We start from the raw sequence: 22850 nt of genomic DNA, 5'->3' as shown, positions 1-22850 counted from the left end.
CTTGCCCATCCTCTGGGTCCCCCCCGCCCCCCTTGTCTTTCTTCCCGGACCTCCTGTCCCATGATCCTCTCGTATCCCTTTTGCCTATCACCTGTCCAGCTCTTGGCTCCATCCCTCCCCCTCCTGTCTTCTCCTATCATTTTGGATCTCCCCCTCCCCCTCCCACTTTCAAATCCCTTACTCACCCTTCCTTCAGTTAGTCCTGACGAAGGGTCTCGGCCCGAAACGTCGACTGCACCTCTTCCTAGAGATGCTGCCTGGCCTGCTGCGTTCACCAGCAACTTTGATGTGCGTTGCTTGAATTTCCAGCATCTGCAGAATTCCTGTTGTTCACAGATAGACAGGGTTGTTAAGAAGGCTTTTGGCATCCTGGCATTCATAAATCAAAGTATTGAGTATAGGAGTTGGGATGTTATGGTGAGGTTGTATAAGACATTGGTGAGGCCAGATTTGGAATATTGTGTGCAGTTCTGGTCACCTAACTATAGGAAGGATATCAGTAAGATTGAAAAAGTGCAGAGAAGATTTACTAGGGTGTTGCCGGGTCTTCAGGAGTTGAGTTACAGGGAAAGATTGAACAGGTTAGGACTTTATTCCTTGGAGCGTAGAAGAATGAGGGGAGATTTGATAGAGGTTTACAAAATTATGAGGGGTATAGATAGAGTAAATGCGAGTAGGCTCTTTCCACTTAGATTAGGAGAGATAAATACGAGAGGACATGGCTTTAAGATGAAAGGGGAAAGATTTTGGGGGAACATTAGGAGGAACTTCTTCACTCAGAGTGATGGGAGTGTGGAATAAGCTGCCATCTGATGTGGTAAATGCGGGCTCACTCTTAAGTTTTAAGAGTAAATTGGATAGATACATGGATGGGTGAGGTCTGGAGAGCTATGGACTGGATGCAGGTCAAAGGGACTAGCGGAATAATGTTTTGGCACAGACTGGAAGGGCCGAATGGCCTGTTTTCTGTGCTGTAGTGTTCTATGGTTCTATGTTTTTGCCAATCTGAACTGACTGAGGTGAGGAAATCCAGGATCCAATTACACAAAGGAGTATCGAGGCCCAGGTCCTTACTGACTAGTTTTGAGGGGATGATGGTATTAAATGCTGAGTTGTAATCAATAAAGAGCATCCTGATGTATGCATCTTTACTGTCTAGATGTTCCAGGGTTGTGTGAAGAGCTAATGAGATGGCATTGTAAATTGCCCTGTGATTAGGCTAGGACTGCTGTGGTATGCCTGGAAGGACCAGAAGGGCAGATTCTGCTCTGAATCTCATCACAATCAAAACAAATAGGACCTTCCAGCCCTTTGAGCCACGGCACCCAGCAGCCCACCAGTTTAACCCCGGCCTAATCACAGGACAATTTGTGACAAATTAACCTACCAACTGGTATGTCTTCGGACTGTGGGAGGAAACCGGAGCACCCAGAGGAAACCCATACGGTCATGGGGAGAACATACAAACTCCTTACAGTCAATGGCAAGAATTGAACCCGGGTCGCTGGTACTGTGAAATGTTGTGCTAACCACTACGCTACCATGCACATTTACACAGTGCATTAAGCTAGAATAAGGTAAAATAATAACAATGCAGAATAAAGTGTAAACTTTTAGGCTTTTGTATCTTCAGCCTGATGGAAGAGGAGAGAGAATATCCAGGGTCGATGGTCGGGTTGGGGTGGGGTCTTTGATTATGTCAGCTGCTTTACTGAGGCAGCGGGAAGTGTAGACAGAGTCCATGGAGAGAAGGTTAGTTTTTGATGTGCTAAGTTGTGTACACAACTCTGCAGTTCCTTGCAGTCTGGGGCAGAGCAGTTGCCATTCCAAGCTGTAATATCCGGCTAGGATGTTTGAACCTGATAAATCCATGAATTCTTGATCTCCCAATCTACCTCATGGCCCCTGCACACTGTCTACCTGGACTATGCTTTCTCTGTAACAAGGCAACATCAGTGCAGAAGCGACGACTCATGGTGGAGGAGTTGAGAAGACGGGGAGGCAGAGCGATATGCCAGGGCCGTCTCAATGGCCAAGCAGGGCCAATGGACTAATTGGGAGAGCCTGGAAAAGAGAAAACACAGCTGGCGTGACATCTGGGAGATGGAGGAATCTCGGCTAAGTTTTGTCATCAGAGCCACTTCTGATCTCCTACCCACACCCCAGAACCTGAACCAGTGGTGGAGAGAAGACTCCGCTTGCTCTCTTTGTCAAGCACCTGGATCACTAAGGCACATGTTAACAGGACGCACCACGAGCCTCACCCAGGGGCAGTACACTTGGCGGCATAACCAAGTTCTCAGACAGCTGGCATCAATCTCGGAACAGAGGCAAATCACCACAAATGTTCTCCCACAAACATCGACAAGAAATGTTGACATCACACGAATTGTACCAGCAGGCCAACCTCCAGGGCACCATATAACATCAAAAGATGTAAACGTTCTGCAGGTTGCTCAGGATTGGAAAATGGATGTGGACTTGGAAAAGAAGCTTGTGTTTCCCCCCAGACATTGCGACTACAACACTCCGGCCAGACGTGGTCCTGTGGTCCACAACAGCCAAGCTGGCATATGTTGTGGATTGACAGTACCATGGGAAGATGGTGTCGAAGAATCTTATGAGAGGAAAAAGACCAAGTACTCTGAACTGGCAACTGAAGCTGCCCAGAACAGCTGGAAGACCAAGTTTTTCCCTGTAGAAGTGGGATGCAGGGGATTCGTTGCTACATCTACGACCAGTCTATTGAAGAAGATGGGGGTGAGGGGTTATTCACTCCAACAAGCAGTTAAGTCCTTGTCAAATGCAGCAGAAGAAAACAGCAATTGGATTTGGATTAAAAGGAAAGACAACAACTGGGCTGCAGGATGAAGACGGGAGGGTATGGAACTGAGGGGGGTGTATCTGGGACGCCAGGTAGCAGCATTGAGCCCTCTGGAGACGTCATGGGCTTATCAACGAAACGTCAAAGAAGGAGGGTGCCCACCTGATGACCTCGATGAAGTACCCACCCTCCCTCCTTGTCACCGCTCCAAACCCACTGCCAACATCGAGAGTGCCGACTTACCATAGGGATTGAAACATCAAGTCCTAGTAGCTCTACTGTAACTGCTACACCACACCATACTCTGCATTCAGTTTTCTTGACTTTACCTCAATGAATGGCATGGTCTGTCACTAAACCCGAAAATGCAGGAGGAAACCAGAGCATGTGGGGTAAGTGTGACTATGTTAAAGCAACACTAACGCATATTGATGTGGAGGGATTTCCTCTCAAGCATCCACAAGCAGTTTTTGAGAAGTACGTTAAATTCACCATTCTTGTTAAAGCCACGCAATAGCGAAGGACAGATAGAACGCAAAACTCACCTCATTCCATTTGCCTTTACTATCGGTGCAGAGAAAAGTCACTGAGATTCACTCCCGTATTTAGTCTTGAACTTGACTCCTTTGTGTTGGATAGACAGCCTTTTATTAAATCACCCAGTCATGCCTTTTGACTGAAGTGTGCTAATTGTGTTCTGATGACTTGTAATTGAATATTGACCACAGAAGGTCAAATAAACTGTGTTGTAAAGAGACCTTCAGGATGGATGAATGTACAGTGTTTCCCTACAAACAGAATTGACTGATAGATCCTTGCATTTGGACAAAGCATGAAGTTAAGGTCAGACAGTGAGAACTCACTGGAAGACTTTAGTTTTCCGTATTTTATTTATTTGGCACTAGAGCAGGGAGAGTCCCTTCCAGCCCAACGAGCCGTGATGCCCAGCATCCCACTGATTTAACCCTAGCCTAATCACAGGAAACTACAAAAATCCTGGCAGAAGCACCAAACGAGAAATGAAGAAAATTCTTACAAGTCTGGTTCTCAACGGAAGAGACTATTAACAAGCAGATTGAATCGGATGCAATTAACGAAGCTATGCCTCTGTGGGATCGGGGCTGAGGGGTGAGCTGTGGACACCAGGGGAGTCAATGCTCACAACGACTGATAACCAGGGATACGTGCCAGGGGAGATCACTCAGCTATCCGGTTAGCCGGAACCCAACGGTTACTAGCAGCCAGCGTGACAGCAACCAATCAGAACAATGAGTCAGACCAATATAAACGGGAGCACACAGCAGGAACAACACTCAATTGAGCGCTGATGATGTCACCTCGACTGGCGATGAAATGCTTGCAATGTAACCTCCAGGCTCGGTGAACAACCCTACAAGTAAATAATCACGGGACAATTTACAATGAACAATTAACCTACGAACCGGTACAGCTTTGGACAGTAGGAGGAAACCCACACAGTCACGGGGAGAAGGTACAGACTCCTTACAGACAGAACCACAATTGAACTCTGAACTCCAACGCCCCGAGCTGTGATAGCATTGCGCTAACCGCCACGCTGCCACAGCACCCATGACATCTCTTCCTCACGTTGTCTGGGCATATTACCGAAACCTCGGGTGCTCCCACAAAAGCAGATCCATGGTCAATGATCAATTGCTGTTGGTGTTCTAAAGGCTCAGGCAACGGGAAAAAAATGATTTAATCCTCCAGAGACTTGTTCAACAAGCACAGAGGTGATCAGACACCGATTGACAAACAGCAGTTCTGGTTCCAGAATAGCACGTCATGGGAACCAGCCTCCCTTCCCCTCCTTGGGCTGTCTATAACACTTCTCACTTCCCCAGTAAAACAGCCAGTACAATTAGAACTCCCACCCACCCTGAAGATTCTCTCTTCTCCCCAGCAGACTCTGTGTGTGTGTCTATCTAGAACAGTTCCCTTGCATCAATTAGACAGACACTCTATCTCATGGCCTTCCATCTTATCATTTGCCTGCACTGCACTTTCTCTGTAACAGATAGGGTTAGTAAGTTGCCTTTTTGGTTTTACTTAATTCTTTGGTACATAAACATCGAAACATGTACGAGGGGTGATTGATAACTTCGTGGCCTAAGGTAGAAGGAGTCAATTTTAGAAAACCTAGCACATTTATTTGTCAACATAGTCCCCTGCTACATTTACATACTTAGTCCAGCGGTCGTGGAGCATACGGATCCTGGACCTCCAGAAAGTGTCTAAAGCATGGGTGATTGATAAGTTTGTGGCCTGAGGTAGAAGGAGATGAGTTATACAGCTCTCATTACATGCACATGCAGTTCAACTCTTTGAGTGATAATGCAGAAAGTTTGAAGTTAACAACTCATCTCCTTCTACCTTAGGCCACAAACTCATCAATCATTCCTCGTAGTGAGATACATCGTTCGCGTCAATTCAGTGAGGGTTCTGCTGGGCAACCCGCAAGTATCACCACAAATTCACACCAACGTCGCATGCCCTCGACTCATTAACCCTAACCCATACGTCTTTAGAATGCAGCAGGAACCCAGAACACCCAGAGGAAGCCCACAAGGTTATTGGGGGGAGGGGTGTACAAACTCCTTACAGGCAGTAGCAGGAATTGAACCCGACACTGTAAGGTGATGCTGTAACCGCTATGCCACCGTGTTACCCTCAGTTGCGGGCATACGGAGTTGATGACACCTGAGGGCCAGCCCCAGCACGTCCTTGGATTGTCACTGTCTGTCTTTCCTGTTTCAATGTACATGTGACAAATAAAGCTAATCTTTTAATCTCTGAATCTCACTGCAGGTGGCTGATTGCGGCATAAAGCACTAAAGATAAGATTTATATGTGTTTAATATGTTTGGTAACCTCCAACCTGAGGGCATGAACATCGATTTTCTGACTTCTGGTAATTTCTTTCCCCTCCCCTCCCCTTTTTCTCTTTTTCAATTGCTCACTCAGTCTCACCTCTTAACTCTTATATTCTACTCCCCTGCCTATCAGCTCCATCTGGTGCCCCTCCTCCTTCCTTTTCTCCCATCGTTTACTCTCCCCTCCTATCAGAATCCTCCTTCTTCAGCCCTTTACCTTTTCTGCCTATCACCTCCCAGCTTCTTACTTCATCCCCCCCCCCGCCTTCACCTGGCTTCACCTATCCCTTCCAGCTTGTACTACATTCTTATTCTGCCTTCTTCCCCATTCCTTTCCAGTCCTGATGGAAGGGCTCGGCCTGAAAGATCATCACTTTATTCCTCTCTGTAGATGCTGCCTGACCTGCTGAGTTTGTGTGTGTTACCCTGGAATGCCAACATTTGCAGAATCTTTTGTGTTGACGATATGTTTGATTCTCTCTCTCTTGCAGGACCCCCTGGTTTAATGGCTGGGGCTTCAACCTGCCTCGAGGTCAGTCCCTCCTTGACAAGTGGAATCTAATTCCAGAGGGTATCGATGTTCTCATGACTCATGGTCCACCTCTGGGTAAGTGATTAAGGCAGCGGTGCTAACTTCACCTGCGGCTGATCAGGCAACATTCCTGTCTCCGAGTCAGAGGTTTGGAAGTTCAGTTCCTATTTTAGGCACATTGTGTTTCCACAATTGCTGTGTGTACCATCTGCATGAGAAGTAAAACACTACAGCACACTACAGGCCTTTTGGCTCACGATGTTGTGCTGACCTTTTAACCTATTCTAAGATCAATCTAACCCTTCCCTCCCATGTAGCCCTCCATTTTTCTATCATTCATGTGCCTATCTAAGAGTCTTTTAAATAAAAGTGGTCGGAGAAAATTGTCAAACTGGTTCAAGCTGACAGGAAAGTGACAGTAAACAAGGGAAAATCTGCAGGTGCTGAAAATTGGAGCAACACACCCAAAATGCTGGAGGAACTCAGCAGGCCAGGCAGCATCTATGGAAAAAAGTACGGTCGACGTTTCCGACGGAAACCCTTCGGCAGGATCGGAATAAAAAAGCTGAGGAATTTGAAAGATGGGGGGAGGAGAGAGAGAGAGACACACACACACAAGGTGATAGGTGGAACCTGGAGGGGGAAGGATGAAGTAAAGAGCTGGGAAGTTGGTTGGTGAAAGAAACTGAAGGCCATGGAAGAAAGAAAAAGGAGGAGGGAGCACCAGTGGGAGGCGATGGGTGGGCAAGGAGATGAGGTGCGAGATGGAAAAGGGGATGGGAAATAGAGAAGGGTGGGGGTGGATTGGGAGGCATTACCAGAAGTTTGAGAAATTGATGTTCATGCCATCAGTTTGGAGGCTATCCAAATGGAATATAAGGTGTTGTTCCTCCAACCTCAGTGTGGCCTCATCACGACAGTGGAGGAGGCCATGGATGGAAAGATCAGAATGGGAATGGGAAGTAGGATTAAGATAGATAGTCACTGGGAGATCCCACTTGTTCCGGCGGATGCAGTGTAGGTGCTCAGCAAAGCGATCTCCCTATCTATCTCGGGTCTCACTGATGTATAGGAGGCCACACCGGCAGCACCAAGCACAGTAAATGACCCCAGCAGACTCACAGGTGAAGTGTTGCCTCACCTGGAAGGACTGTTTGGAGCCCTGGATGATAGTGAGGAAGGAGATGTAGGGGCAGGTGTAGCACTTGTTCGGCTTGCAAGGGTAAGTGCCAGGAGGGAGATCAGTGGGGAGGGGTGAATGGACAAGGGAGTCGTATAGGGAGCAATCCCTATAGAAAGTGGAAGGGAAAGATGAGCTTGGTGGTGAGGTGCCGTTGGAGGTGGTGGAAGTTTTGGAGAGTTAAGTGTTGAACGTGGAGGCTGGTGGGGTGGTAGGTGAGGACAAAAAGAACCCTGTCCCTGGTAGGGTGGCGAGAGGATGGGGTAAGAGCAGACGTGTGAAATAGAAGAGATGCGGTTGAGGACAGCATTGTTGGTGGAGGAAGGAAACCCCCTTTCTTTGAAAAAGGAGGACATCTCCTTCATTCTAGAATGAAAAGCCTCATCCTGAGAGCAGATGTGGTGGAGAGGGAGGAATTGAGTAAAGGGGATGGCATTCTTACTAGTAGCAGGGTGGAACAAGGTGTAGTCTAGGTAGATGTGAGAATCCATAGGTTTGTAATAGATATTGGTGGATAAGCTGTCTCTGGAGATGAGATCAAGAAAGGGAAGGGAGGTGTTGGAAATGGACCAGGTGAATTTGAGGGCAGAGTGGAAGTTGGAGGCAAAGTGGATGAAGTCGATGAGTTCAGCACAGGTGCCGGAAGCAGCACCAGTGCAGTCATTGATGTAGCATAGGAAAAGTGCTGGATGGTCACCAGTGCAGGCTTGGAACATAGACTGTCCAGAAAAAAATGGAGAGCTTTGAGGCCTTCCTGGTGGGGTTGGAGGTGTATAGGGACTGACATCCATAGTAAAAATAAGATGATAGGGGCCAGGGAACTTGAAATCATTGAAAAGATGGTGTGAAGTGTCACAGATGTAGGTAGGAAAGGACTGAACCAGGCGGGATTAAACAGACAACGCATACAAAAAATGCTGGTGAACGCAGCAGGCCAGGCAGCATCTATAGGAAGAGGTACAGTTGACGTTTCAGGCTGGGACGTTTTGTGTTACTTGAATTTCCAGCACCTGCAGATTACCTCGTGTCTGCGGGGATAAAACAGAGTCGAGGTATGCAGATATGAGTTCAGTGGGGCAGAAACAAGCTGAAACAATGGGTCTACCTGGACAAGCAGGTTTATGGATCTTGGGTAGGAGTAGAAACAGGAGGTGCGGGATGTGGGAACTATGAGGTTGGTGGTGGTGGATGGGAGATCCCCAGAGTCAAAAGGTTGGTGATGGTATGGGAGGCAATGGGTGCTTCTTAGTGGGGTCCTGTTTGAGGGGTAATCAAGAGGAGGTGTCTGAGTAACTCAAATAACCATGTGTTACAACAGTGGTGTCCAGAAGAGCACCTCTGAATGCACAACACATCGAAACTTGAAGTGAATGGGCTACAGCAGCAGAAGACCATGAACATGCACTCAGTGGCCACTTTATTAGGAACTTGAAGTGAATGGGCTACAGCAGCAGAAGACCATGAACATGCACTCAGTGGCCACTTTATTAGGAACAGGACACGCCTAATAAAATGGCCACTGAGTGTAGAATAGTACAGCAGAGTACAAGCGTTTTGGCCCACAATTTTGTGCCAACATCGTAACTACTAAAATCAATCTAACCCTTCCCTCCTATGTACTCCATTTTCCTATCACCCGTGTGCCTATCTTAGAGTTTCCTATATATCTCTGATGTATCTGTATCTACCACCATCCCTGACCACATGTTCCACATACCCACCATTCTCTGTGTGTTTACCTCTGGCATTCTCCCCCCCCCCCCGCCCCCCGATACTTTCCTCCAATTATATTAAAACATGTCTTTGTTGTTCAGCCATTTCCACCCTGGGAAAGAGATGCTGGCTATACACTCCATCAATATCTCTGATCATCTATCAAAAATGTCAAGTTGCCTCTCATCATCCTTTGCTCCAGAGAGAAAAACCCAAGGATGTTCAACCTATCCTCATGAAACATGCTCTCTAGTCCAGGCAGCATCCTGGTAAATCTCCTCTGCACCCTCTCTAAAGCTTCCACATCTTCCTATAATGAGTTGACCAGAACTGAACATTTCATCCCAAGTCTGGTACAGACAGAGTTTTATAGAGTTACAATATTACCTCATGGCCCTTGAACTCAATCTCTCAGTCCTTTTCTATTAGTCATTTCCACAGTGGGGAAAAGTCTCTGGCTGCCCACTCTATCTAAGCCTCTTATCATCTTGTACACCTCTAACAAGTCACCTCTTGTCCTCCTTCACTCCAAAATGCCACGGTAGCGTTGCTGTTACTGCTCTGAACTTTATGAGTTCAATTCCAAGAAGTCTGTACGTCCTCACCTTGGAATGCCTGGGTTTTCCCTGGCTTAATTAGTCGTTGTAAATTGTCCCATGAGTTGGTTAGGGTTAATTGGGATTGTGGGGTTGCTGGAGCAGTGTGGTTCAAAGGATCAGAAGAGTCGACTCCATGCTGTATCGCTAAAGTAAATAAATCTGCGGAAAACTATACGCTAACAATGTCCAACTGTGCAAATAAAAAATACTGAAAATGTGAGTTTTAAAGTGCTCGAAAGTGAGTCTTTAGGTCATGGAAGCATTTCAAAGTTGTGGTGCGTGAAGTTATCCATGCCAAATTATTAACCATCTACTGCCTGATGCACAACTCTATTTGAAAGGGAACCTCCTTGCCTGACCCTGCTACTATGGTTTTCTTTTCTGTTTCTAGGTTTCCGAGACTGGGTTCCCAAGGAACTGCAGAGAGTAGGCTGTGTCGAGCTCCTAAACACAGTACAGAGGCGAGTGCGGCCAAAGCTACATGTCTTCGGGGGAATCCACGAGGGTGGGTTCTCTCTTCTTCTTCATGCTGTTGAGTTATTTGGATATCTGATACCAGGGTCTGAATACCAAAGAGTTAATGATTTGACTAAAGACTAGCTTTATTTGTCAAACGTCTATTGAAACATCAGAACACACAGTGAAATGTGTGGTTTGTGGCAACGAGCAATACAGGATATGCCAACATATTGGGTATGTTTAAGGAGAGTTGATAGGTCCTTGATTAGTGAGGTGTCAGAGATTACAGGGAGAAGGCAGGAGAATGGGGTTGAGAGGGATAACAAATCAGCCATGATGGAATGGGACAAATGGTTAATTCTGCTCCTATGTCTTATGATCTTATGGAGAACAGCCCATAAGTGTCGCATTGCTTCTGGCACCAACGTGGCATGCCCACAACGTTCTAACCCTAAACTATACATCTTTATAATGTGGAAGGCAACCTGCGTTGTCAGGGGAAGACTATACAAAACCCTTACAGATAGCAGCGAGAATTGAAACCCGTCGTGGTCGCTGGCCCTGTAAAGTGTTGCACTAACCGCTGTGCTACAGTGCCGCCCGGTTCCTAATCTGTGTGTTCACATTGTATTCATTTGTATGTTAACACTGTTGAGGGGGCGTTCAGTGGCCAATTTCAGATATGTGAAGGGAATGATTAGGGAGCCTGGCTGACTGGTTCCTTTAGATGCTTCCTGAGGCCACAGTGGAAGAGGTTAGCTGCAAAACTGAATCAGCAAAGGGCTTTTCCAAGGATCATCAATGGTGGAGAGACTTGTGAGATCCTGAGATCCAGACAGCGATGCTTCATTCCTGGTAGGGCCAAGGAGAGGCTCCAAGCAAAAAGCGATCCCACCCAGACTCCAGCAGTGGAGCCAGAGGAAGATGGTGACACATCACCACAGCAGTGAGGGCGGAGGAAGGCTGCAACAGTGAAGGGTTCCCAGCTGTCTTCCACTCTACACCGCTAGACCTTGTCCCCAATCAGTCAAGGATCATGTGGTGGCTGCCCATGGATTAGCCTCCTCACGTTAAACAAAGCCACACATAGGTGTTCTCCATTAAGGGAATAACCCCTTAGGAGAACATCGTACTTGACTCAAGTGATTGGACTACTACCACTATCAGGGGGCACTCAAGGGGCAAGTGATCCGCTCCTGTTTCTCATTTATTTAGACATTGATTTGGCCAGCCACATACCCACCCCCCCACACCCCAAATAGCTGAGTCATCCAGATGAACCAGTAACGTTCCCTGTCACTTCCATGACATCAAACCTGCGCGTTACCATGGTAACATTTGAACCCTCACTATTCCTCTGCAAAGACCAGCACATCAACCGATGCAGGGACCAATGAGCAGCGGACGGCTAAAGTCAGCCTTGTCAGCAGTGTCCACATTTCGTGAAGCTACAAGCTAGAATAAAACAATTTATTCCATCTATCCGGTCCATCACTACCTCAGAATCAGGTTAAATATCACTGGCATATATCGTGAAGTTTGTCATTATTTGGCAGCAGTACATTGCAATACATAATAAAAGCTGTAAATTACAATAAGAAATAATTTTTAAATATTAAATCAGTAGTACAAAAAGAGAAAAGATATAATGAGTACAAGGTTTCATTATCCATTCAGAAATCAGGTGGCGGAAGAGAAGAAGCTGTTCCTAAAACATTGAGTGTGTGGCTTCAGGATCCTGTACCTCTTTTCCATGTTAGCAATGAGAAGAGGGCATGTCCTGGGTGATGTAGGTCCTTAATGATGGATGCCGCCTTTTTAAGGTATCACCTTTTGAAGATGCCCTTGATGCTGGGGAGGCTAGTGCCCATGATGGAGCTGACTGAGTTTTCAATTTTCTGCAGCTACTTCTAATCCAGACAGTGATGCAACCAGTTAGAATGCTCTCAGTGGTACATCTGTAGAAATTTGCTGGAGTCTTTGGTGACATACTAGATCTCCTCAAACTCTGAATAAAGTATGTGCCTCCCTCATGATTGCTTCAATATGTTGGGCGGAGGATAGATCTTCTGAGATGTTGACACACAGGATCTGAAATTGCTCACAATTAGTTCCTTGGTCATACTAATGTTGAGTACAAGATTGTTGTTGTGATACTACTCAACCTGCCAATCTATCTCGCTCTTCATCACCATCTGAGATTTTGCCACTGTGATGACACCGACAAATTTATACATTTGAACTCTGCCAGGCCACATAGTCACAACCTGCTTACCGCTTTGCTATGGTGAGCTAAGAACAGTGACAGTACCCAACAGCCCCTCCAGCTGGTGGGAGGGTGTAAAAGCAGTATGGCCACTCAAGACAGGAATTCAGAGTTAGTATGAATCGAGCAATGCACAACAGAGATGAGGGAACTGGATGGGTTGTGCAGTATCAATGGAGGAAAATGGACAGTCAACATTTCAGATAAAGACTCTTCATTAGGACTGGAAAAAAGGAGCGGAGATAGCCAGTATAAAAAGGTGGTGGGGGTGGGGACAGGTGGAGTACAAGCTGGCAGGTGATAGGTGGATCCAGGTGAGGAGGGGCAAAGATAGATCAAGCAGAGGGGAGGGAGATGGTATGAATCGAGGCATACTTTACAATGGATATAAATACACTTTAAAAAGCCAGAACATTGTTAATTCACACAGACAAAATGCTGGAGAAACTCAACAGGTCAGGCAGCATCTATGGACAGGAATAAGCAGTCAACATTTTGGACTGAGACTCTCCGTCAGGACTTGGGGGGAGGGGAAATGAGAAGCAAGGAGATGATAGGTGAAGAGGTTAAGGGCCAAAAAGAAAGAATCTGATAGGATAGAACCATGGGAGAAAGGGAAGGAGGAGGAGACCCAGAGGGAGGTGAAGAGAAAAGGGGTAAGAAGGGAGCCAGAATGGGGAATGGAAAATGAGAGAAGGGGAACAGGGTAGAAATTACCAAAGTTAGAGAAATCAATATTCATGCCATCAGATTGGAGGCTGCCTGATGAATATTAACTATCCAATCCAGGACAGTTCTGTACAGAGCAATGTTGATTATCCAATGGCAGAATAGCCTTGTCCAGAGTAATGTTGGCTGTCCAATAGCAGGAGAACTCTGGACTGAGGAATACTGACTGTCCAATAGCAGGGGAGCTCTGTACAGAGGAAAATGGATTATCCAAGCAGCTCTTTACAGAGAAATGATGATGACCCAACCACAGGAGAGGTCTGTACAGAGGAATGTTGAGCACCCAATAGCAGTGGAGTTCTGTACTGCAGGGTACTGATTGTCTAATAGCAGGAGATCTCTGTGCTAATACTGACTGTCAAATAGCAGGAGAGATCTGTACTGAGGAATACTGACTGTCCAATAGCAGCTCAGACTGTACAGAGTGAGAAACAGTCTGTCAATGAGGAATTCGGAACGGTTGAATTTCTTCCCTAACTCAGCATTAGAGTTGGTTTATTAATGTCACATGTACGAAGAGGCAGTGAAAAGCTTGTCTGGCCTACTGGCGTTTGACTCGGACTGGGTTGTGTGAGAAAAGCTCTGTACAACACAGGCCAGGTACACAGAGCCTCAGCCAGGTACTACTGAAGCAACCCAACTTCACTGCATCCTGCCCATCCCTTCAGTAAAATCCTGGAGAGAAACAGGACCATGGGAATTTAGTTATACAGCTTGGAAACAGGCCCTCCAGCACATCTGATCCATACGGGCCAAAATGCCCATTGAATCAAATCCCATTTACCCAGGTTTGACCTGTGGCCCTCTAAACCACGTCCTGTTCATGTTCCTGTACAACTGTCTTTTAAACGTGGTTCTTGAAACCCGTCTCAACAATTTCCATTTCACATACACACCACCCTTTGTGTAAACCCACTGCCAGTAAGAGGTTGTTTCCGTTCTGCCCATGACCGCAAGGGTTTCCTCCAGGTGCTGTGGTGTCCTCCCACAGTCCAAGGACATACTGGTTGCTAGGTTAATTGGTCGTGGTAAATCGTCCTGTGATTCGGCTCGGATTAAATTGGGTGGTGCTGGGCAGTGCAGCTTGAAGGGCCAGAAAGGCCTATTCCATGCTGTATCTCAATAAAATAAATTAAAATGTTGCCCTTCAAGTTTCTATGAAATCTCTCCCCTCTCATCTATGCCCTCTGATTCTTGATTCCCCAAACCTGGGGAAGAAACTGAGTGCATTTACCCTAGATTAAATTCAAATAATAGAATCAGCCTGCCTCTCACATTCCCAGACATTTAAGCTTTTTTTTAATTTCAAGATACAGCACAAAAACAGGCCCTTCCGGCCTAATGAACCCACGCTGCTCAATTAGCCTACTAACCCATATGTCTTTGAGATGTGCGAGGAAACCCACGCGGTCACGGGGAGTGCGTACAAACTCCTTACGGTCAGCAGAGAGAAAGTTCTGTGCCATCAGATTTCTGAACAGTCCGTGATCCCAGAAATCTAGCTCATTATTTCCCTTTTGCACTAAAAAGGCATCCGTTAGTCTCGCGAGACCATGGATCTGCGCCTGGGAAGTCTTCACTCTCCTGGGCAAGGTTGTATGGAAGACCAGCAGTTGCCCACGCTGCAAGTCTCTCCTCTCCGCGACACCAATGTTGTCCAAGGGAAGGGCATTAGGACCCATACAGCTTGGCACCAGTGTCGTCGCAGAGCAATGTGTGATTAAGTGTCTTGCTCAAGGACACAACACGTTCCCTCGGCTGGGGCTCGAACGCACGACCTTCAGGTCGCTAGTCCAATGCCTTAACCACTTGGCCATGTGCCTAGCACTACTTACTTATTATAACACGTACTAATTTCTTATGTTGTGGAGTGGAGCTACATCACTATGAATGCTGTTCCTTCCCTCCGCTAGCCTGCAGATCAGCCTTGGGCAAGGTGTAGCACCCCCTACCCCCAATCAGAGTCGTTTGATGCCATGGGAGCAGGTGCTGGATGGTCATATAAGCAGATGGAACATATCACAAGTCCTGGTTATGTGACCACAGACGCCAGGCAGACAATCTCTGAAGAGTATTGATAATGGCTGGGGTCACCGGTCCTGTAAAGACACTGCCCAGAAGAAGGCAATGGTAAACCACTTCTGTAGAAAAATTTGCCAAGAGCAGTCATGGTCACGGAAAGACCATGATTACCCACATCATAACAAATTAATAAATAAGTATTTATGTACAGCTTTTATTATGTATTGCATTGTACTGTTGCCACATAACAGCAAATTTCAGGATGTATGCTTGCAATATTAAACCTGATTCAGATTCCGATTCCAATTTAGTTTGTCTTGCTCCATATTCCAACACCTGCAGTCCTCTCTGTCTCTACTTTTGATGGAGTGGCCTTGCTGGACAGCACACAAACAAAAGCTTTTCACTGTATCTTGGTACTGTCGACAATAATAAACCACTGCCAAGCCCAGCCTACCTCAAAGTTTAAAGTACATTTACTTTTGATGTATACTATATACAACCTTAAGATTTGTCTCCTAACAAGAAACCCAAAAGAACCCATAAAAATAAGACCATCACACACCCAGTGTGCAGAGAGGAAAAAACCAGATTATGGAAGCAATAAATGCAAGCCAATAGTGCCTGAACTGAAGTCCACAAATAGTCCATCGCCAGACCCTTAGTTTAGTGCGGAGCCAAGCAGCGAACTGAACCGGGCTGACCTCGCCTCGGACCCTGATACCTTGGCCTTTTCATTCTGGCCCAGTGCCTCAGTGTCCAAGCATCAGGTTCAGTTACTTTGATACACTCTGGGGTCTGGACCCTGACACCCTGATTCAGCCTGTACCCCACTTTTCCGATTCAGCCTGTACCCCACCTTCCCAATTCAGCCTGTACCCCACCTTCCGATTCAGCCTGTACCCCACCTTCCCGATTCAGCCTGTACCCCACCTTCCGATTCAGCCTGTACCCCACCTTTCCAATTCAGCCTGTACCCCACCTTCCCGATTCAGCCTGTACCCCACCTTTCCGATTCAGCCTGTACCCCACCTTTCCGATTCAGCCTGTGCCCCACCTTTCCGATTCAGCCTGTACCCCCCTTCCCGATTCAGCCTGTACCCCACCTTCCGATTCAGCCTGTACCCCACCTTTCCGATTCAGCCTGTACCCCACCTTCCCGATTCAGCCTGTACCCCACCTTTCCGATTCAGCCTGTGCCCCACCTTTCCGATTCCACCCAGCATGTAACTAAGCAGAATTGAACACACAGCTCAACTGCTAGTAACTTATCTCCCTGAATGCATTTTCTTTAGGGATGCTGGGAACATGGTGAATTATAAGACCATAAAACACTGAAGCAGAATTAGGCCATTCAGCCCATCGAGTCTACTCCACCATTCCATCATGGCTGATTTATTTTCCCTCTCAGCCCCAATCTATAGGAATTGGCAGTGAAGGGAGCGTGTGCTGTCCTTTCATGAAGCTAACTATACCCTTTGTCCCCTACAGGTTATGGGATTATGACAGATGGTTACACCACCTACATCAATGCCTCCACTTGTACAGTTAGTTTCCAGCCAATAAACCCACCCATTATCTTCGACCTTCCGAACCCACAAGGATCCTGAGCACCGGCCTTCTCGACAAAGTGGAGAGCCATGAACTGCCATTTTTTTTTTCTTTCATGGAAAGTGTGACTTTAAGAAATAATAATAATTTTGTTAAATGTTTTTCCTTGTACAACCTGGTTTCTTTTTTGTAAAAATGCTGGTACAAATCGTAGAGATTGTGCTGTTAATACAGATTGGTTCTCTTAAGGCTATGTGAATTTGTAAGGGCTGAACTATGATATTCTGTTCGCATCTGCTGGCTAAACTGTTTGATAATTGCAGTCATTTGAATGTCAGTTTTTGATTTCAATTGAATTCCAATATCTGGGTGTTGGGAATGAAGGTTCTAAAGAACCCACTGTGGACAATGAGACCTTGGGGTGATGAGTGATTGTAAATGTGGATTTCTTCAGAAATTCCTCTCTCCGCTTTCCTATCCTTTTAACTGGAGTTTTTGCCCAGTTTTTAGCAAGTGGCTTAAGAAAAGTGGAGGAAGCAATTTTAGATGGACCAATTGTCGCTAAGCGTCCCTGTGTTAGAATCGTCCCCCAATTCACGCCAGCAGTTTCTCTCGGTCCTTCTGTTTAACTAGTCCCCTGTACTTCAATTCTGTCAGAAAAAAAAGGCCAATAAGCTAAAGGCTTTAATGAGTGCAAATATGTTCATTTATTGTACGAGTTTAGCAAACAACCTAGTTCCTTCAGTTTTTAACTGTCTTTACCACTCCAGTTTAGTTTATTTTTGTTTTGGTTAGAATTTTTTATTGTTCTCAAGTAGCACTTAACAGCTGAATAACTGAGAAACCAATTGAAATGAGCAAGTCTGTCCAGCCTCATGAGGATGGCCTCGTGGCTTCATAATGGATTCCTCCCTCAGTCGAATCTTGGTGAAATTTCCACCAGTATTCTGTGCCTAAGTGGGGTGGGGATCCATGAAGTCCAAGGTCATGGTCAATAGTTCAATTTAATATCAGAGAATGTATTCAGTATACAACCTGAAAATCTTACTCTTCATAGATGTCCACGACACAGAAAAAAACCCCGAAGAATGAATGACAGAAACATCAGGACCCAAAAGCTCCGCTCCCCCTTCCACGCACAAGCAACAGCAAAAGACTCGACCTTTCCCTCCCCCTCACTCCACGCACCAGCAAAAGCACCGACCGCCCCCCCCCCACCATTCAAGCTATAGCAAAGCCCCCAGAGAGACCTTGGTCTAGAGTCTATCAAAACTACAGACCCTATCCCAGCACTGTAGTATCTCAGACAGGCTCTCTCTCACTAGCAAGGGAGAGAGATCGCTCCTGTAACAACAACGAGACCAGGAGACCAGCTGCTTGCTATTTTGATGTTACAACCTTCCACATTATTTCTCTGAGTCTCCCGACTTGACCAACAGGCTCTCGCTCACCATGAAAAAGGAGAGAGAGAGGATCGCGAGTGCAGGGGTCTTCCCCCGACAGCAGCACACCTGTACCAGAGATCGGATAAAGGATGGGTAGCGGATCAGAGCAAAACTATTCTGGCCAAGGTGCAACGTCGATTTTTGTCACACCTGTAGAGATCAAATATGACCAAAGGCCCTTGAGAACTTACCACGTCCCAACTCTGTTCATGTTCAGCTAAAGGTTATGCTGTCTTCTGGGAAGATTACACAATAAGTTGATTGACAGGCAGAATTTGCAATGGATCCCAAGCCAACCCCTAGAAAGATCAGTTGCATCCCTTCTTCTATAACTTCATAGGGAAAGATACTTTGTGCAATCTGTATAAGGTGAGGAATCAGCCTCACAGTGCATTGCCCCTTTAAGAAAATTATTTCACTTCCTCTTTAAGCTATTGCTCCCTCCCCACATCTTTGTGGTTTCAGTCCCAAACCCAAGGTGGGGGGCACCCCTTTACGTGTCCCAGCCTCAAACCAATATCAAGCACTTTCCCAGTTGACACTTGATAGAACCTCATCTCTCATCTTCACGAGCGTCTGCCAAATGAAGGTTTCTATAGAAAATCTGGTTAGCGCTTTGCTTGCGAAAGATTCATAGTGCCATTTGTTAAATAGAAATATACCCCCACTCACTTTTGGAGATTGCATCTGTGGCCAGAAGTTTGGAAATTGAATATACTGAAAGTGAGGACTGTTCTTCAATATATAACTGCATTCATTATATTCAAGACATAGCAGCTGGCCCACTCCACACTGTGCCCCATGTCATCACCTGAGTTATAGGGAAAGGTTGAATAGGTGAGCTCATAATTCCCTAGAGCATAGAAGAATAAAGGGAGATTTGACAGAGGTATACAACATTATGAGGGGTATAGATAGGGTAAATGCAAGCAGGCTTTTTCCACTGAGGTTGGGTGACTAGAGCCAGAGGTCACGGGCTAAGACTGAAAGGTGAAATGCTTGAGGGAACGTGATGAGGAACTCCTTCACTCAGAGTGTGGTAACAGTGGCCAGCAGAAATAATGGATTCGGGTTTGAATGCCACGTTTAAGAGAAATTTGGATAGGTACATGGATGGGGAGGTATGGTCTGGGTGCTGGTTGATGGGACTAAGCAGATTAATATTTTGGCAAGGACTAGATGGTCCGAAGGCCTTTTTCTGTGCTGTATGCTCTGTGACTCTATAATCCACCAAAGGTTTCCTCTCCACCATGGGCAGTGCGTTGAAGAGCTTTTGCTGTAATTCTGTGATTCCTTGTATTTAGAGTCATAAAACACTACAGCACAGAAACAGGCCCTTCAGCCCATCTAGTCTGTGCTGGACTATTATTCTGCCTAGACCCACAGACCTACACCCGGACCATGGGCCTCAATCTTATTGTTCGTCCAATAACAATTACTTTCAAGGCATTCTTCTTCCTTCTCACACTCACATTGAAGTTAACTTGTTGTTTACATCCATGGCTATGCGAGATACTGGCAATAGGTGAGGGGGGGGGGATAAGTGGAAGAGGTAAAGTATGAAGAAGAAGGAATCTGACATGAGAGGACCGCAGACCATGGGAGAAAGAGTAGGAATTAGGGAGCTGGGGAAAGTGATGGGCAGTTGTGAGGGCAGGGTAGTGAACCCCTCATCCGGTCTCACTTATCATCTGCCATCTTGTACTTCCCCCTCCGCCCCCCACTTTCTTATTCTGGCTTCAACCCCTTCCTTTCCAGTCTTAGTGAAGGGTCTCAGCCTGAAACGCTAACTGGTTTATTCATTTCCATAGAGGTTTCCTGGCCTCCTAGATTCATCTCTCATTTTGCGAGTGTTGCTCAAGATTTCCGCAGTCTGCAAAATCTCTTGTGTTTGACATTAGAAGCAAACGTTGGAGGGAAATTTACTTGAGAGAGCCAACGTTCTGGGAAATGTTTAGGTTCAGTCACACATACAACAAAACGTACAGCAAAAAGTAACAGCCAACATAACCCCGCATGTGCTGAGGGCAGCCACACATTACGGCACCAACGTAGCATGCTTACGATGCTGAGCAGAGCATTACAAACAACAACAGCAGCAAAACCAGCTCAGACACACTGAAAACTCTCCACCGGCTAGAACATTGAGGGGAATTGATTTTTTAAACTCACTCGTCTATTTTGATTTCCAGCTTTGTAATTAAGATCCAGTTAAAGGACCATCCTAAGAGTAACTGCCTATCTTTGAAATCTACTCATTGTCCAGTTTGCCTTTTTTTCATTCACAGGATACCGGCAGCAATGGCAAGGACACCATTTTTTTCCACCACTAGTTGCCTCCTGTACATGGTAACTTGCTGGTCTATTTCACAGCCAATTATGCTGATGAGACTGAAGCCACAATCAGGCAAGATTTCATCATATTTCCTTTGCTGAAAGGCACTAGATGGTAATTTTGACAATCCAGTAGTTTTAAATGAGCTTTTTACTCCGGATTTATTTAGTTAAAATGAACCTAAATTCTGCAGTTATCGTAGTTAGATTTGAACTGTTGTCTCTGGATTAACAGTCCAACTATCGAGAAGTTAGAATTTAATGATTTCAATCAGAACCAAGAAGGCTAGCAAATGCCTGAATGACGTATGAGGAACTTTTCCACCTGTGGGATAGTTTCTTCCTTTTTGTGTTGCTCTCCTTATCGCCTCAATGTTTCTGGAAATCAAGTCGTTCGGGAGCATGTGTAGAATTTCCATTTTATGAAGTGAATAGAGATTGGATGATTGTCCAATTGTGGCCGGGAATTGGCCTCGTCAACTGGGTGCATGTGAGACAGTGTTGCAAGTATTGGCAGTCATATTTAGCTTGAATGTGTATTAGTGGGGAGAGTTAATGAATTCTTCATAGACCAATATTATTGGCTTGCAATGAAATCATCCAGCAGTGCTTCCTCCTGAGGGGGGCTGCCAATCAAACATTTCATCACCCAGACCCCACCGATTGGATGATGTCATGATAAGGGCACCCTGCCTCTTCATCAGGCCAAAACAGTTCTGCAGTGGCCAAACAGTTTCTTGGGCAATGCTGTGCCTCTGGGACAAAAGCCAGTGCTGATCAGAATGATGTTTCCAGTTGCCAAGCAGTCAACCATGTGAAGGTAAAGATCGGACACCAGAACATGGTCTTTTCTGGGGGTGAACTATGTTCCTATTAAGTGTGCAAGTGAACCTCACCTTAGCGGACCAGTGATGTAATGGGAGTATTCCATGGATTTTTGGAGCCCAAGCTGGGACCTTTGACTTGGAGAAGGAGCTCGGCACAATAATGTTCCAATGTAGGTAATGTGCCAACTTCTACAAGGTATTTGGGCAAGTACAGGGATTGGAAAGGTTTAGAGCAGGGGTTCTAAACATCAGGTCCATGGATCGCTTGCTTAATGATATTGGTCCACGGCATTAAAAAAGGATGGGAACCCCTGGTTTAGGGGGATGTGGGCAAAACACAGGTGCGGGATTATTTAGTTAGGCATTGAGGCCATTATGGACCAGCTGGCATGACTCTCCAGCTATTGCTCCGAGAAACTGGGCCTCTCCTGCTCTGACAGAGGCCCTATAAACACCTTGACCTTGAAACCCTTAGGCTCTTTGCTAAACTCTGCAATAAAGGTACACCTTCACTTTCATTATCGCTTACTTATTCATGTGATGGTGATCTTTTTAATTGTTTTTTTTTGCACTGTGTATAAAGGCAAGCTCGTTCGCACACACACAATAAAAAAGTTACTTGCCCCATTCGTTGTTTAAAGTCGAGCATTCTAAATGCTGCAGTTTTTTGTTTTGTTTCCTCTCCTATTTTCTTCTCTCTGTTGAACGGAAATTAGCGGATAGAGTTCTTTTGTTTCCATAAAATTATTGTGATATTATATATTTAGCAGCCTTTATATCTAAATAAAACTACAAGATTTTTACCTAGAGGTCTCTGGTCGTCTTTCTCAACACAGCTCATGAATCAATGTCAATTTCTGTTTAGTCTTCGCTTTTCCTCACACACAGGTCCTCACGTCATGAGTCGTATTTGGATTTTCTCTTCAAAATTGACTGCAAAGCTCAAAGTGAATCTTATGATCAAAGTATGTATGTGTCACCAAAGACTACTCTGAGATATACAGTATTGTCTTGCAGGCATTCACAGTACAACAAAGAGGTACAACAGAATCAATGAAAATTGGTTTTCCGGTGACATCATCGTCCAGAATGGCAGCTTAAATCAGTAGCTCCTCTGGAAAAATGCATATTTTGCCCCTTTAATCCATCAAATATAAGATCTTTCGAAAATATCTGTATTGATAAGGGGGGCAAGAATGGGGGGAAAAGAATGGAGATTTTAAAAAAGCATCACTGTGGAGCCGATGGACGAGAGGGGTGCAATGCGTGGATCTCCTACCCGAACGCGTGCTAGTGAGGCTGACAATGGGCCTCATTCAGGCGAAGGGGCAAATATGATAAAAGTTCTGGAAGAGATACAGGGATTCCAAAAAGATGTAAAACAGCAACTAAATGTTATGAAGTCAGAGCTTGCCAACGTCAATCAAAAAATAGCAGTGGCAGGGACACTAATTGAGAAGGTGGAAGATCACGTG

General features: G+C 45.7%; 1 protein-coding gene across 3 annotated transcripts in view; it reads left to right on the top strand.

Annotated features, from left to right (window-relative positions):
• The window catches only part of mpped2a (metallophosphoesterase domain containing 2a), a 210081-nt gene extending 187910 nt beyond the window's left edge, over positions 1 to 22171 (top strand). For all 3 annotated transcript variants that reach the window (XM_063061624.1, XM_063061625.1, XM_063061623.1), the window contains 3 exons: positions 6210 to 6325; positions 10134 to 10247; positions 16710 to 22171. In XM_063061624.1, the coding sequence (XP_062917694.1) occupies positions 6210 to 6325; positions 10134 to 10247; positions 16710 to 16828 (349 nt within the window). In that variant the 3' untranslated portion in view covers positions 16829 to 22171. The remainder of the gene's footprint in view (positions 1 to 6209; positions 6326 to 10133; positions 10248 to 16709) is intronic.
• Positions 22172 to 22850: the final 679 nt, after the last annotated feature.

This window comes from Mobula hypostoma, chromosome 11, assembly GCF_963921235.1.
Source record: "Mobula hypostoma chromosome 11, sMobHyp1.1, whole genome shotgun sequence".
Classification (NCBI taxonomy): domain Eukaryota; kingdom Metazoa; phylum Chordata; class Chondrichthyes; order Myliobatiformes; family Myliobatidae; genus Mobula; species Mobula hypostoma.
Note: the sequence above shows the minus strand (reverse complement) of the source record. Positions and strands in the feature narration are given on the sequence as shown.